The following is a 15,924-nucleotide window of genomic DNA, read 5'->3' as shown; positions in this document are numbered from 1 at the left end:
GCAAATACTGGCTTGGGTCTCATTCAAGCTGCAAACTCTGCTCTTGGGATCCATTGCACCTTTCACACTCCTGCAGCTATCCTCTACCCTCTCTTTCCCCAACAGACACAAGAAATACATCTTTAAATGTAGAATTTAATAGCGAAAGTGATCGAGTGAAACATAAAACCTATCCCATATGAATCAACTAAAACCTTATTGAATGTATACGTTTACATGCCTTAATTCCATTCAATCTTTGAAAAGCAAGTAAAGAGTGGTTGAGAATTTGTTTAGTAGTTTAATGCAAACTTTATAATGTTGCTAGGGTTGCCATCATCCAGGTGGTGGCTGGAGATAGTTGCCAGCTCCAGGTTGGGAAATACCTGGAGATTTGGGGGGTGGGGCTTGAGGATGGTGACATTTGGGGAGAGGAGGGACTGTTTAAAAATATAACACCATACAGTCTGTCTTCCAAAGTAGCCATTTTCTCCAGGTGAACTGATCTGTCTCCCAGAGATCAGTTGTAATCAGTGTTCCCTCTAAGCTGAGTTAGTGTGAGCTAGCTCACAGATTTTTAGCCTCCAGCTCACACATTGTCTTAGCTCAGGAAGGATGACCCCAGAGCACACTAATTTATGCAATAGCTCATAACTTTAATGCCAATAGCTCGCAAAGTAGAATTTTTGTTCACAAGACTCTGCAGCTTAGAGGGAACATTAGTTGTAATAGTGGGAGATCTCCAGCTACTGCCTGGAGGTTGGCAACCCTAGCTGGAGATATATTATCACAACTGATTTCCAGGTGACAGAGACCAGTTCTCCTGGACAAGACGGTTGCTTTGGAAGGTGGACTCTGTGGCACTGTACCCCCTCAAAGTCCTTCCCCTCCACAAATCATGCCTTCCCCAAGTTCCACTCCTAAAATATCCAGGAATTTCCAAATCCAGACCTGGCAACCCTAAATGTTCCAGTACAATAAAATGCACCTGTGTCACTTTTAAATCAGTCCCTTGTAGAACATGCCTTACGCTTTCGTTTGCCTTTTTTTCCGTGGCCAACCCCATTATCTGAATGTTGCTCCATTCGTGTATGAATTTTCTGATGTTTACCAAAACTAGAGGGACTGGAGAACATTTTCCCACACTCTAAACACTTATATGGTTTCTCTCCTGTGTGTGTTCTCTGATGTTCTACGAGGACAGTGCTATACCTGAAACATTTACCACAGTCTAAACATTTATATGGCATTTCACCAGTATGGGATCGCCTGTGCACTGTCAGATTTGAACTCTGACTGAACCTATGGCCGCAGTCTGTACACTTATAGGGTTTTTCTCCTGTGTGAGTCCTTTCATGTATAACAAGATATTGCTTGTACCGGAAGCTTTTCCCACACTCAGCGCATCCATATGGCTTCTCTCCAGTGTGGGTTCTCTTGTGCATATACAGGCTGGCTTTGTCAGTAAAACATTTCTCACAATCTGAGCAGGGAAACGGCTTCTCTCCTGTGTGGATTCTCTCATGCTTTGCAATATGGTGCCTGCGCCTGAATCGTTTACCACACTCTGAACACTCGTATGGCTTTTCTCCTGTATGGGTTCTTCTATGGTGAACAAAGGATATTTTAAAACTGAAGCTTTTGTCACACTCTGGGCATTGGTATGGTTTCTCTCCTGTATGGATTCTCTTGTGACGAACAAAATTTGACCTCTGGCTGTAGTGTTTGCCACAATCTGAGCATTTGTACGGTTTCTCTCCCGTATGGATTCTCCTGTGCACGCGAAGGCTCTGCATTTTACTGAAGTTTTTTCCACAGGCTGAGCATTTGTATGGCCTTTCGCCTGTATGGGTTCTCTGGTGCATGGTGAGGGCAGTTTTGTTACTGAACCTCTTTCCACAGTCAAAGCATTGGTGGGGTTTCTCTCCTGTGTGGGTTCGTGAGTGCGTAATGAGTTGCCCTTTCAGGCTGAAAGTCTTCCCGCAGTCTGAGCACTCGTATGGTTTCTCTCCCGTGTGGGTCATCATGTGTTTCTGAAGATTCCCTTTCTGACTGAAACCTTGCCTGCACTCTGGACACTTAAATGGTTTTTCACCCGTATGTATCCTTAGATGAGTGATAAGAGTACACTTGGCAGCAAAGCTTTTCCCACACTCCGAACATTCGAAAGGCTTCTCACCTGTATGGGTCCTCTGGTGCTTACTAAGGTTTGCTTGCTGATTAAAGCTCCTCCCACAGTCTGGGCATCCATAGGGTCTCTCTCCTGTGTGGGTCCTCTCATGTACCACAAGTAATGCTCTGTATCCAAACCTTTTCCCACAAACTGAGCACTTATGCCCTTTTTTATCCAGGTGAATCCCCCTATGCCTAGTAAGATTCGATTTATAATTAAAGCTTCTGTCACAGTCTGCACATTGATATGGTTTCCTCCCTGTGTGCGTTCTCTCATGCGTAACAAGGAATGCTCTATTGAGAAAGGTTTCCCCACAGTGGGAGCATTTATACAAGCCTTCCTTCACTTGCACTTTCTGGTTCTTTAGAAAGCCAGGGTTCTGAGGGAATCTTTTTCTGTGGTCGTTGTTTCTCTTACTCCTGCGGATTCCCTCAGGGGTAGCAATTTTGCACAACCCAGTGTCACCATCTTCACAAACAAAGGGTTTTTTGGCCATTACCCGTGGAGGGCTTTTCTGGCACCTTTTGGGTCTCTGCTGGCTTTTAGGCAACCCTTCTACCTCAGGACTCAGGTATAGCTTCCCTTCAGTGCTTCTGAACGAAAGTCCACTGATCCCCACTGGTTTAACTCTTTCCAGCTCAGTGGCCTTTTTCTTTGCTTTCACTTGGTTGCCGCCTAGGGGATGGGGAGCACAGAAAATGATGACAGTGAATTAGTGACAAGAAAGACCAGACCTCTCAATGAGGAAATAAAAGGGGGAAAACAGTCTGCAGCTTAAATTGCTATGGCTGGTACCACAAGATCAGGAAACACAGAAATTTCCTTGCCTCTACATCAGTGGTTCAAGGACTAAAATTTGCTAGGTTTTCTAACAGACTATAGTAGAAAAATGGAAAGCAACCATGTGACTTGCACCACATACACAAACACATTTACATAGTAACTTGAGCAGAAGAGCCAAATTGAAATGTTATTCATAGAACTTGCTTAATAAATTGTGGATTTCTGTGCTGTCTCCACCTTGACCTGGATGACCCAGGGTAGCCTGACCTCAATAATTTCCTTACTTTCAGCTAGGGGTAGAGGGAATGAGGTCCATTCTCTCACCTCATTCCCACATTCCATTCTGCTGTATGTGTGAATCCAGCCTTCCAGGAAAAACCTAAAAAGAGTTAATCTCCCCAACCTTTCTGAGCCTGTGAGCACCTTTGGAATTCTGACTCGCCATGATGGGCACATCCACATGCCACAAGAGGTAGAGCCAGTCACGAAATGGCTGTTGCAGCTTACCTTCAGTCCCACAGTGAAGACCTTGTGCTGTGCTAGCAGCTGATGCTAAAGCAACATTATTTTTAAAAAATCTGCACAGCTGATCAAATCTTCAATGGCCAGTCAGAAGTCTTGCTGAACAAATGCTCCACCTGGTTCTTCCCATTTTCTAAATATACTTTTAGGGCACCAGGAAAGGTGGCACCCACGGGCAACACATTGGGGACACCAGTCCTAAGCCTTACCGAGCAAAGTATCCTGGCCATTAGACTCCTGCTTGACCTCAGTGGATAGTCGCACTTTGTCTGCTGGATCCCGCTCAGCATTCCCACCTGCATCTTCCAAAGGTCCTAATACCTGAAAGAGAGAGAGGGGGATCAGTTCAAAAGCATAACAGGAAATTTATGGTGCAGTCTTAACAGAGTTACTCCCTTTGAAGCCCATTCACTTCTATGGACTTAGAAGGATGGACTGCAAGGAGGCTGCTTTGTAGGCGGTAGGCCCAAGGTCAAGTTCCTGGAATCTCCTGTTAAAAGATCTCAGGGAGGAAGTGCAGGGAAAAGCTGCTCTCTGTTTGAGGTCTTAGAGAACCACTGCCAGTCAGAGCAGACAAGACTGAACTAAGAAAGGCCAACGGTCTGATTTAATATAAAGCAAAAATCATGTCCTCATACATACACAGAGACCTATGGCCCAGTGGATAGAGCACCTGCACTGCACAGAGAAGACCCCAGGTTCAATCCCCAGCATCTCCCTTTAAATAATCTCAGGAAGCTCAGACTGGAGAAGGCCTATTTTCTTCCAAAGACCCTCAAGGGCAGTGTAGGGTTGCCAGATCCGGTTTGGAAATTCTTGGGAGATTTGGGGGTGATGCCTGAGAAGGATGAAGTTTGGGGAGAGGAAAGTGCTCAGTAGGCATGTGATGCCACGGGGTTCACCTTCCAGAGCTCATTTTCCCCAGGTCACCTGATCTCTGTAGTCTGGAGATCAACTGTTAATTCCAGGAGAGCTCCAGGCCCCACCTGAAGGTTGAGCAAAATGTGAGGAGGCTATGAAAAAATATACTTTGCAACCAATAATTACAATTAGTAAATCACAGCTTAATATAAGAATTCTTAATTCCCTTGTTTAGCTGCCCACCTAAAGGTGGACAACCCCAGAAGCCACGACCAGTCAAGGGAGACAATACTGAACTGGACAGACCAATGGGTGTCATGATCTTTGACCTAGTGAAGCCTACAGGCTCCAGAGAAGCCTGCCTAGGAGATCTCTGGGTACCTGACCAAGGGATATATCTGAGAAAATTGTAACATGTAGTTAGGCCCTCTGAGAACCAAAGCTTTCATGTAAAAACCCCCAGATTTCTAATCCTCATGCTTACAGGGCAATGCCTGTCGAAAACTCAGAAGCCAGCCTAGCAGTTGGATAAGATTTCTAGTGGCTGAAAGAAGACTTCAGTGCCCTAAGCAGCAAAGCATTCCCCTGCCAGGTTCTTTCTCCCTCCCCTTTATTAATAGTACCAGAACAAAATATGCACATTCATTAAAATGACAGGAATTGACCCAAACAAGAGAAACCACACACATTTGCCTCATTGAGACAAGTCACAGGATGCAAACAGCCCCACCTGCTGCTCTCCTTTTCCCTTCTGCTGCCGTTTCTTGTCTTCTCGCTGCTTCTGCAAGAAATCTTCAGCCAGGGCTGCTGCCTTGGCACTGGTCTTGGGGCCATGTCCCTTGATCCACTTCTGCATTTCCAAAGGGAGGATGATCAGGAACTGCTCCAGGATCAACAAGTCCAGAATCTGCTCCTTGGTGTGCCTGTTCGGCCTCAGCCACTGATGGCAAAGCTCTCGGAGTTGGCGCAGTATCTTTTGGGGGCCTTCAGCTTCCTGGTAGCTGAACTGCCTAAAGCGCTGGTGCCACGCCTCTGAACTGATGGTGTCCTCCACATCCACACTCTCCTCCTTTGTTTTCTTGGAAAGAACCAGCCTCTCACAGACCACACGGACTTCTCCGGTGAGGCCTCGCTGGATGGGGGTTATGCGACATTCTGTAGGCTCACAACGGACTTCAGGCACTTCCTTCAGAGAGGCCCGAGTTCGCTTCACCTCTTTCTCTGACCGGGGTGGGGCTACTTGTCGGTTTTCAAACCCTGACTGAGGGGATTCTACTGTCTTCAGGAACTCCTGCCATTGGGCCTCCCAGCTATGCTGTAGCCCTTCTCCTGGTTCTTGTTTCACCTTTTGTGGAACTGCCTCAGTCAGGAATTCTCCAATGGTCCCGACTTGGAGAATCAGAGGTTCCCTAACAGCAATGTCCAAACACTCCCCAGATTTGAATCCTATTGTATTCTGTTCTTCCATATCAATCCTAGACCAGAAAATAAAATGAATGCTCTTTAGTTCAGCACTTGGCAACTGAACCAAACACATTCCAGATACTTCCATCATATTTAATCTCAGCAAACACAAAAGTAATGATGTATTTGACTTATACTATGTAATCTGCCAGAAGCCTCAGTGCGAAAGGACTATAAGTAATGTTATTAGTAATATAATGAAGAACAGATCAATGGACTGCGGCAATGACTGCAGATTTATACCTCACCCTTCTCTCTGAATCAGAGACTTAGAATGGCTCACAATCTCCTATATTTTCTCCCCTCACAACAGACACCCTGTGAGGTGGGTGAGGCTGAGAGGCTCACGGCAGCTGCCCTTTCAAGGACAACCTCTGCCAGAGCTATGGCTGACCTAAGGCAATGCTAGCAGGTGCAAGTGGAGGAGTGGGGAATCAAACTCTGTTCTCCCAGATAAGAGTCCGCACACTTAACCACTACACCAAAATGGCTCTCTCCCTTCTAAATACACCCTACCCTGTAAAAATGGAGCACAGGCCAGACAAGATCACAGAGAATGATGAAACAAAGATTCTTTTGGACTTCTGATTACAAACAGATAAACACCTGGAGCATAACACACCTGATACCACAATTGTAGGGGGGGGGGGGGAAAGAGAAACAGGGTTTGGATTATTGACACTGTAATCCCAGGACACAGCAGAACAGAAGACAAAGAACAGGAGGAGATCACAAATACCAAAACCTGCAAATAGAGTTAGAGCGCTTCTGGGTTACCATTATCATTGCAGCCCTCAGAACAGGGCCTCAAAGTCTCAAGAAACATCTGGAGATTGCTAGGAACAGAAAGAATCCTGCAAAGATACATTTTTAAAATTTATTTATTCGATTTATATCCCGCCCTCCCCACCGAGGCAGGCTCAGGAACTTGGCTAGATCTGAATTGCAGAACACCATCTACCAGTCAAATGAATGTAACAATTCATCATTGTCATCATATTCTCTTCTAAATACACCCTACCCTGTAAAAATCAAAAATAGGTTTACAACTTACAGATACACCCCTGAACGATACCTGAACAGCATACTCAAGAGACTGCTACAGCGCGGCCATTATCTCCAGATTTAGATGCAATAATTCAGAGCAAGAGGCATCAGTTATTAGACTGTTAAATAAACAAGATATTACAACAGTGCTAATCCTCTAAGCATGTTTTAAGTTTAAAAAAAAGAATCTTTGTGTTTGTCTGTTTCCTTTATAAAGTTTCTATCTCCGCTACCTGGAATTACATTTTATGACACACATGGCCTGGCCCAACAAGGTCTCATTTATGTCTGATCCAGCCCTCATAACAAATGAGTTTGACACCTCAGGTCTATCTAGTTCAGCATTAGAGAACCAGTGTGGGGCAGTGGTTGACTTCCAGAAAGCTTTTGATAAAGTTCCTCATCAAAGGCTCCTTAGAAAGCTCGAGAGTCATGGAGTAAAAGGACAGGTCCTCTTGCGGATCAAAACCTGGCTAATTAATAGGAAGCAGAGAGTGAGTATAAATGGGCAGTCTTCGCAGTGGAGGACGGTAAGCAGTAGGGTGCCGCAGGGCTCAGTACTGGGTCCCATGCTCTTTAACTTGTTCATAAATGATTTGGAATTGGGTGTGAGCAGCGAAGTGGCCAAGTTTGCGGATGACACTAAATTGTTCAGGGTGGTAAGAACCGGAGAGGATTGTGAGGCACTCCAAAGGGATCTGTTGAGGCTGGGTAAGTGGGCGTCAACGTGGCAGATGAGGTTCAATGTGGCCAAGCGCAAAGTAATGCACATTGGGGCCAAGAACCCCAGCTACAAATACAAGTTGATGGGTTGTGAACTGGCAGAGACTGACCAAGAGAGAGATCTTGGTGTCGTGGTAGATAACTCACTGAAAATGTCAAGACAGTGTGCAATTGCAATAAAAAAGGCCAACGCCATGCTGGGAATTATTAGGAAGGGAACTGAAAACAAATCAGCCAGTATCATAATGCCCCTGTATAAATCGATGGTGTGGTCCCATTTGGAAGACTGTGTGCAATTCTGGTCACCGCACTTCAAAAAGGATATTATAGCATTGGAAAAAGTCCAGAAAAGGGCAACTAGAATGATTAAAGGGTTGGAACACTTTCCCTATGAAGAAAGGTTAAAACACTTGGGGCTCTTTAGCTTGGAGAAACGTCGACTGGGGGCTGACATGATAGAGGTTTACAAGATAATGCATGGGATGGAGATAGTAGAGAAAGAAGTACTTTTCTCCCTTTCTCACAATACAAGAACTCATGGGCATTCAATGAAATTGCTGAGCAGTCAGGTTAAAACAGATAAAAGGAAGTGATTCACTGCCACAGGAGGTGGCGGCGGCTACAAGCATAGCCAGCTTCAAGAGGGGGCTAGATAAAAATATGGAGCAGAGGTCCATCAGTGGCTATTAGCCACAGTGTGTGTGTGTATATATATATATGTGTGTGTATATAATTTTTTTGGCCACTGTGTGACACAGAGTGTTGGACTGGATGGGCCTTTGGCCTGATCCAACATGGCTTCTCTTATGTTCTTAGAGCAGCGATCCCCAACAGGACGCCCCCAGCATCACGAAGGCTGCCAATGCCTAACAAGAGTTTTTAGAAAGTGGGCGGGGCCAGGTGAGGCTCTTACCCAGCAGGGCTTCTGATTTACCCCTGCAGATCGGATGGGTTGTGCAGCTTAAAATAACATTGTTTCAGTAGTAGCTCCCACTATGGTGTTTGTTTTATCCCCTCTCACCCCTCTTTCCCCTGCCCTCAAGCTTCCTTTCTGTGTGTGGCCTTTGTCTCCTATGGCAGTCATTTTAGAGTTGGCTCTGCTTCCAGAGCCCACCATTTCAGGGTTGCATCCATCCGTCTGTAACAGAATTCCAAAAGGGCACACAGGCTTGAAAAGGCTGGGGACCCCCAGGTCAGAGTCAATATTCCCTCTAAACTGTGGAGTCTTGTGAACAAAAATTCTAGTTCATGAGCTACTGGCATTAAAGTTGTGAGCTACTGGCATTAAAGTTGTGAGCTACTGCTTAAATTAGTTTGCTCTGGGGCCAGTTTTCCCAAGCGAAGACAAAAATGTATAAGCGGGAGGCTAAAAACCTGTGAGCTAGCTCACACCAACTCAGCTTAGAGAGAACACTGGTCAGTGTCAAATGCAGACTTGAATCCCCGCTTTGCCACAACGGAAGCTTGCTGGGTGACCACTGGCCCTCTGCACACTATCCGCCTAACCTACCTCACAGGGCTGCTGTGGGGATAAGATGGAAGAGAGGAGAATGAGGTAAGCCTCTTTGGGTCCCCACTAGGGGAGGAGAAAGGTGAGGTGTAAAGTAAATAAATGAATGGATAAAGCAGGCTGGTTAGCAGCAGGTCTCAAACAGTGGCTTTTCCCAGCCCTGCTTCTTGCAGTCCTTTTCCACAGAAACTGAACTCAGAACTGTCTGTGAGGTTTCTGCCGTACCACTAAGACCCTCCCTGCCTCTCTTACGGGAGGCTCTGGTAAGCCACTGCGGGAACACCTTAAGAACATAAGAGAAGCCATGTTGGATCAGGTCAGTGGCCCATTCAGTCCAACACTCTGTGTCACACAGTGGCCAAAAAAACCAGGTGTCATCAGGAGCCCCATCAGTGGAACCAGGACACGAGAAACCCTCCCACTGTGCCCCTCCCCACAAGTGTTTGTCTGTTTCCTTTATAAAGTTTCTATCTCTGCTACCTGGAAATACATTTTATGACACACATGGCCTAACCCAACAAGGTCTCATTTATGTCTGATCCGGCCCTCATAACAAATGAGTTTGACACCTCTGGTCTATCTAGTTCAAGTACCAGGAATACAGAGTATCACTACTCCAAACAGAGTTCCATCTATACCAGGGGTATAGAGGTCTGAGAGGAGCAGAGCAGCTCTGATAGCTGAGACAGCTGGAGAAATTGCTGAGAATTTCTGAGTTTTGAAGGACTTCATTCTAAGGTTTGTGGGGCTGCCTAAAATTCTAAGGTGTGATAGCTGGGGAACTGCTCTTTGTTTGCTTGACTGCTCTTTGTTTGGTTGACTGGCCTAAGGGTGAAAGAGATTGAGAGTGATTGCTGCTGATTGCTGAGGAGTGCCTCTGCTCCACCTCTTTGCATTTTAAGCTGCGCCTTGCCAAAGGGCAAGAGCTAAAGGGCTCTTGGCCTGTGGCTCTTCGCCTAGGGGCTCTCTAAGGACCAGGAACCCAGATCCCTGATTTCCTTGTTCTCCAAATAAGGTAAGTTCCCAATAAGGTAAGTTGAGGTAAGGTAAGTTGACCCTCCAGAAGGGGAGCCACTTAAACAAACAGCATTTAAAGAGGACTGTATTTTTATTTATATATATATATATATATACACATACATACATATATACATACATACATACATATATATATATATATACACACACACATACATATATATATATATATATATATATATATATATATATATATATATATATATATATATATAATGAAGATAGAATGCCAGCAGGGGGTTGGGGGCTTTCCAGTGTTTTGCACTGAGTGTCACATGTATGACTATCTGCCCAAAGGACAGAAGTCTTGGGTGTGTGCTCGATGCAAGGAGCTCCTGGTCCTCAGGGAACGAGTTCGTACCCTTGAGGCCGAGGTGACTGCCCTGGAGAAGCAGAGACGGTCAGTTAGGCACTTGGGGAAGACTCTAGGGGGCATATTAGATGAGCCCCGCTCTGAAGGTAGCAGCCCCGTTGCTGCCAGAGAGCGTGAGGGTCGAGAGGGAACAGGGCACCGGGCTGAGGATAAGGGGAATGCGCCCTTAGAAGGGACCTCTTCTTCGGTTGGTGAGCGGGTATCCTTTCGTGCCAAGGAACCATCCCTGAGCAGGGAGAGAGGGGGGGTTTTGGTAGTTGGTGATTCGATCCTTAGGCAAGTAGACAGCTGGGTGGCGAAACCGCGTACTGACCGTATGGTGAATTGCCTGCCTGGTGCGAAGGTAGCGGACATTACGCGTGTAGTAGATAGACTGATAGACAGTGCTGGGGAGGAGCCTGTGGTCGTGGTGCATGTTGGCACCAACGATGTGGGGAAATGCAGTCGTGTGGTCCTGGAGGAAAAATTTAGGCTGCTAGGAGGGAGACTTAAGGCCAGGACCTCCAAGGTAGCCTTCTCAAAAGTGCTACCTGTTCCACGTGCAGAGCAGGAGAGACAGGCACAAATTAGAAGTCTCAATGTGTGGATGAGACGATGGTGTAGGGAGGAAGGGTTTAAGTTTGTTAGGCACTGGGATGCTTTCTGGAACAAGCGGGAGCTGTACAAAAGAGATGGTCTCCACTTGTCCCCGGATGGAACCAGGCTGCTGGCGCTTAAAATCAAAAAGGTGGCAGAGCAGTTTTTAAACTAAATCTTGGGGGAAAGCCGACAGGAGATGAAATGTCTCTGGTTTGGGAGGACTCGTCTCAAAGAGATGAAGGGTTAGCTGCTATTTTTCTACTGGGTAACGGACCAGAGTTGTCCACTGTGAAGGGGACAAACAATATGGACTGTCTGCCAGAGTCTCGAGGCGGCAGGAGGAAAGTGGTGGGCCTAGCTCGCCTGGGAAATTATAGATGTTTGTATGCAAATGCTAGAAGTGTTTGAAGTAAAATTGGTGAATTGGAATGTTTAGTGTTGGGAGAAAACATAGACATTGTGGGAATTTCAGAAACTTGGTGGAATGAGGAGAATCAGTGGGACCCGGTGATTCCTGGATATAAGCTATATCGGAAGGATAGGGAGGGAAGGGTTGGAGGTGGGGTGGCTCTGTATGTCAGAGAGGATATACGGTCCAGTAAGACTGAGATCAGAGAATTAGATTCACTTTTATAAATGCTTTGGGTTGAAATAGAGGGCCCAAAAGGAAATTTAACTATGGGAGTTTGTTATCGCCCACCAAATCAAAAGAGAGAGGACGATTATAATATGATGGAAGGCTTAAAGATAGCAGCTAAACGTAAAAACTGTGTCGTAATAGGTGATTTTAACTACCCGCAGATTGATTGGGTCAATATGTGTTCTGGTCGAGAGAAAGAGATTGAGTTTCTTGATGCTCTCAATGACTGTGCTATGGAGCAGATGGTCTCAGAACCTATCAGGGGTGGGGCAATCCTGGATTTGGTCCTAAGTAATGCCCAAGACTTGGTGAGAGATGTAAAAGTGATTGTGCCACTTGGGAGCAGTGACCATAATGTAATTGATTTCACCGTTTGTATAAATAGGGAGTTGTCCAAAAAGACTGCCACAACCACGTTTAACTTTAAAAGGGGTAAATACACTGAGATGAGGAGGCATGTGAGGAGGAAACTGAAAGGAAAGGTACATACGGTCAAAACCCTTGGGGAAGCTTGGATGCTATTTAAAACTATAATCCTAGAAGCTCAGATAAAATACATACCACAAGTTAGGAAAGGCACAAACAGGCATAAGAAAAGGCCTGCATGGTTAACAAACAAAGTAATGGAAGCTGTAAAAGGTAAGAAGGACTCCTTTAAGCGGTGGAAAACCAGTCCAAGTGAGATTAGTAAAAGGGAACACAGGCTGTGGCAAATCAAATGCAAGACTGTGATCAGGCAGGCAAAAAGGGACTATGAGGAGCATATTGCAAAAAACATAAAGACCAACAATAAAACTTTCTTCAAATATATTAGAAGTAGGAAACCAGCCAGGGAGGCAGTGGGGCCCTTGGATGACCATGGGGTAAAAGGATTACTGAAGGAGGATAGGGAAATGGCTGAGAAGCTGAATGCATTTTTTGCCTCCGTCTTCACTGTGGAAGATGAGAACTTTTTGCCTGCCCCAGAACCACTAACTTTGGAAGGGGTGTTGAAAGACCTGAGTCAGATTGAGGTGACAAAAGAGGAGGTCCTACAACTGATAGACAAATTAAAAACTAATAAGTCACCGGGTCCGGATGGCATACATCCGAGAGTTCTGAAAGAACTCAAAGTTGAACTTGTGGATCTTCTAACAAAAATCTGTAATCTTTCATTGAAATCTGCCTCCATTCCTGAGGACTGGAAGGTAGCAAATGTCACCCCCATCTTTAAAAAAGGCTCCAGAGGAGACTTGGGAAATTACAGGCCAGTCAGTCTGACTTCAATACCGGGGAAGTTGGTAGAAACCATTATCAAGGACAGAATGAGTAGGCACATTGATGAACACGGGTTATTGAGGAAGACTCAGCATGGGTTCTGCAAGGGAAGATCTTGCCTCACTAACCTGTTACATTTCTTTGAGGGGGTGAACAAACATGTGGACAAAGGAGACCCAATAGATGTTGTTTACCTTGACTTCCAGAAAGCTTTTGATAAAGTTCCTCATCAAAGGCTCCTTAGAAAGCTTGAGAGTCATGGAGTAAAAGGACAGGTCCTCTTGTGGATCAAAAACTGGCTTAGTAATAGGAAGCAGAGAGTGAGTATAAATGGGCAGTCTTCGCAGTGGAGGACGGTAAGCAGTGGGGTGCCGCAGGGCTCGGTACTGGGTCCCATGCTCTTTAACTTGTTCATAAATGATTTAGAGTTGGGAGTAAGCAGTGAAGTGGCCAGGTTTGCGGATGACACTAACTTGTTCAGGGTGGTGAGAACCAGAGAGGATTGTGAGGAACTCCAAAGGGATCTGTTGAGGCTGGGTGAGTGGGCGTCAACGTGGCAGATGAGGTTCAATGTGGCCAAGTGCAAAGTAATGCACATTGGGACCAAGAATCCCAGCTACAAATACAAGTTGATGGGGTGTGAACTGGCAGAGACTGACCAAGAGAGAGATCTTGGGGTCGTGGTAGATAACTCACTGAAAATGTCAAGACAGTGTGCATTTGCAATAAAAAAGGCCAACGCCATGCTGGGAATTATTAGGAAGGGAATTGAAAACAAATCTGCCAGTATTATAATGCCCCTGTATAAATCGATGGTGCGGTCTCATTTGGAGTACTGTGTGCAGTTCTGGTCGCCACACCTCAAAAAGGATATTATAGCATTGGAGAAAGTCCAGAAAATGGCAACTAGAATGATTAAAGGGCTGGAGCACTTTCCCTATGAAGAAAGGTTGAAACGCTTGGGACTCTTTAGCTTGGAGAAACGTCGACTGCGGGGTGACATGATAGAGGTTTACAAGATAATGCATGGGATGGAGAAAGTAGAGAAAGAAGTACTTTTCTCCCTTTCTCACAATACAAGAACTCGTGGGCATTCGATGAAATTGCTGAGCAGACAGGTTAAAACGGATAAAAGGAAGTACTTCTTTACCCAAAGGGTGATTAACATGTGGAATTCACTGCCACAGGAGGTGGTGGCGGCCACAAGTATAGCCACCTTCAAGAAGGGTTTAGATAAAAATATGGAGCACAGGTCCATCAGTGGCTATTAGCCACAGTGTATGTGTGTATATAAAATTTTTTGCCACTGTGTGACACAGAGTGTTGGACTTGATGGGCCGTTGGCCTGATCCAACATGGCTTCTCTTATGTTCTTATGGGTGACCAAACTGTGGCTCTGGAGCCACATGTGGCTCTTTCACACATATTGTGTGGCTCTCGAAGCCCCCACCACCCTATCTGCTGGTTTGGAGAAGGCATTTGTCTCTTTAAATTGCTTCTCCAAGCCAAGCCAGCTAGCAGCTTGGAAAATGCATTCAAAGTTGCTTTCTTTCCACCTCCCCTTCCATCTATTTGCCTTCCTTCCTTCATCTGACGTTCATGTCTTGCAACTCTCAAACATCTGATGTTTATTCTGTGTGGCTCTTCCTTTAAGCAAGTTTGGCCACCCTTGGCCACTGATGGACCTCTGCTCCATACGTTTATCCATATGGTCCAGGCAGGTGCATCTGCAGTTATTTAGCAAGATAGCCCAGAACAGATCCTCCATATGCAAGGGTAGTAGCATACCTTTGCCCCTTAAACAGGATTTTTTTTTCTGGAGAAGGCGCCAGAGGGGCGCTAAATAGATTGAAATAAACAAAGCACCCCTGACTTTAGTCTGTAGTTCCGCGTCTTCTCTCCCCCTTTCATTTCCCCTCTGCTCTTGCATGCCCAAGTGCCCCATGCCCTCCATGTGTCTCCGCAGCCGCGCAAAGCCCTCCCGGCCCCAGGCCAAGCCGCCTCCTGCCTGCCCCCTAGCGGAGCCCCGGAAGCCACGCAGCGGCTCAGATGCCTTCCAGCAACTTTGGAGGGCTTTGCTCGCTGTGCTCTGCCCCGGAAACAATGCTATGCCTTGTGGCGTTCGCGGGCGCACGTGGCCGGCGGGGGCCCAGCAGCAGAGTGCGAGCTGCGGGGGCGCTGCAAATTCAATAGGGGGCGTCGCCCTCAATGCTCCACTGCTGGCTGGCTACGGCTGCCCCCCCCCTCCTTCATGCAGGCTCAGTTTGAGAGCCCCCATCTAAGAACAGAAGAACATAAGAGAAGCCATGTTGGATCAGGCCAGTGGCCCATCCAGTCCAACACTCTGTGTCACACAGTGGCCAAAAAAACCCAGGTGCCATCAGGAGGTCCACCAGTGGGGCCAGAACTCCAAAAGCCCTCCCACTGTGCCCCCCTCCAATCACCAAGAAAACAGAGCATCATTGCCCCAGATAGAGAGTTCCCTGTGGCTAAGAGCCACTGATGGACCTCTGCTCTATATGCTTATCCATTCCCCTCTTGAAGCTGTCTATGCTTGTGGCCGCCGCCACCTCCTGTGGCAGTGAATTCCACGTGTTAATCACCCTTTGGGCAAAGAAGTACTTCCTTTTATCCGTTGTAGCCCGACTGCTCAGCAATTTCATTGAATGGCCACGAGTTCTCGTATTGTGAGAAAGGTTGAAAGTGGAACACTGAGCGCCACTGGAAAGACCCCGCGAAGAAATTACCCATTCAAGTCCCAGGATCCTCCGAGTAGATTTTTCTCTGCGCTTTCTCTCCTCCTCGCTCTGCTTTGCTCAGGTGCTCAATTGCACTCCCCTCTCTCGAAGGCGGCCCTTCCAAACAGTCTCCCTACTGCAAACAGGCAGCGGGGCGGCCAAGGCGAGACTCCGGCCAACAAAGAGGGAGGGTGATGCAAAGTCCTATATAGGCGCGGGCCTCTCTAGGCACGAAGA

General features: G+C 46.4%; 1 protein-coding gene across 1 annotated transcript in view; it reads right to left on the bottom strand.

Annotated features, from left to right (window-relative positions):
• LOC132571772 (uncharacterized) overlaps window positions 1–15,924 on the bottom strand; it is a 165,207-nt gene that overhangs the window by 88,606 nt on the left and 60,677 nt on the right. The window contains exons 11-13 of the mRNA XM_060238564.1: window positions 5,049–5,793; window positions 3,667–3,778; window positions 992–2,827 (exon numbers count right to left, since the gene is read on the bottom strand). Of these exons, the coding sequence (XP_060094547.1) occupies window positions 992–2,827; window positions 3,667–3,778; window positions 5,049–5,793 (2,693 nt within the window). The remainder of the gene's footprint in view (window positions 1–991; window positions 2,828–3,666; window positions 3,779–5,048; window positions 5,794–15,924) is intronic.

The sequence above is a fragment of the Heteronotia binoei genome, chromosome 5 (genome assembly GCF_032191835.1).
Source record: "Heteronotia binoei isolate CCM8104 ecotype False Entrance Well chromosome 5, APGP_CSIRO_Hbin_v1, whole genome shotgun sequence".
NCBI classification, from domain to species: domain Eukaryota; kingdom Metazoa; phylum Chordata; class Lepidosauria; order Squamata; family Gekkonidae; genus Heteronotia; species Heteronotia binoei.
This window is presented reverse-complemented; position numbering and strand designations above follow the sequence as displayed.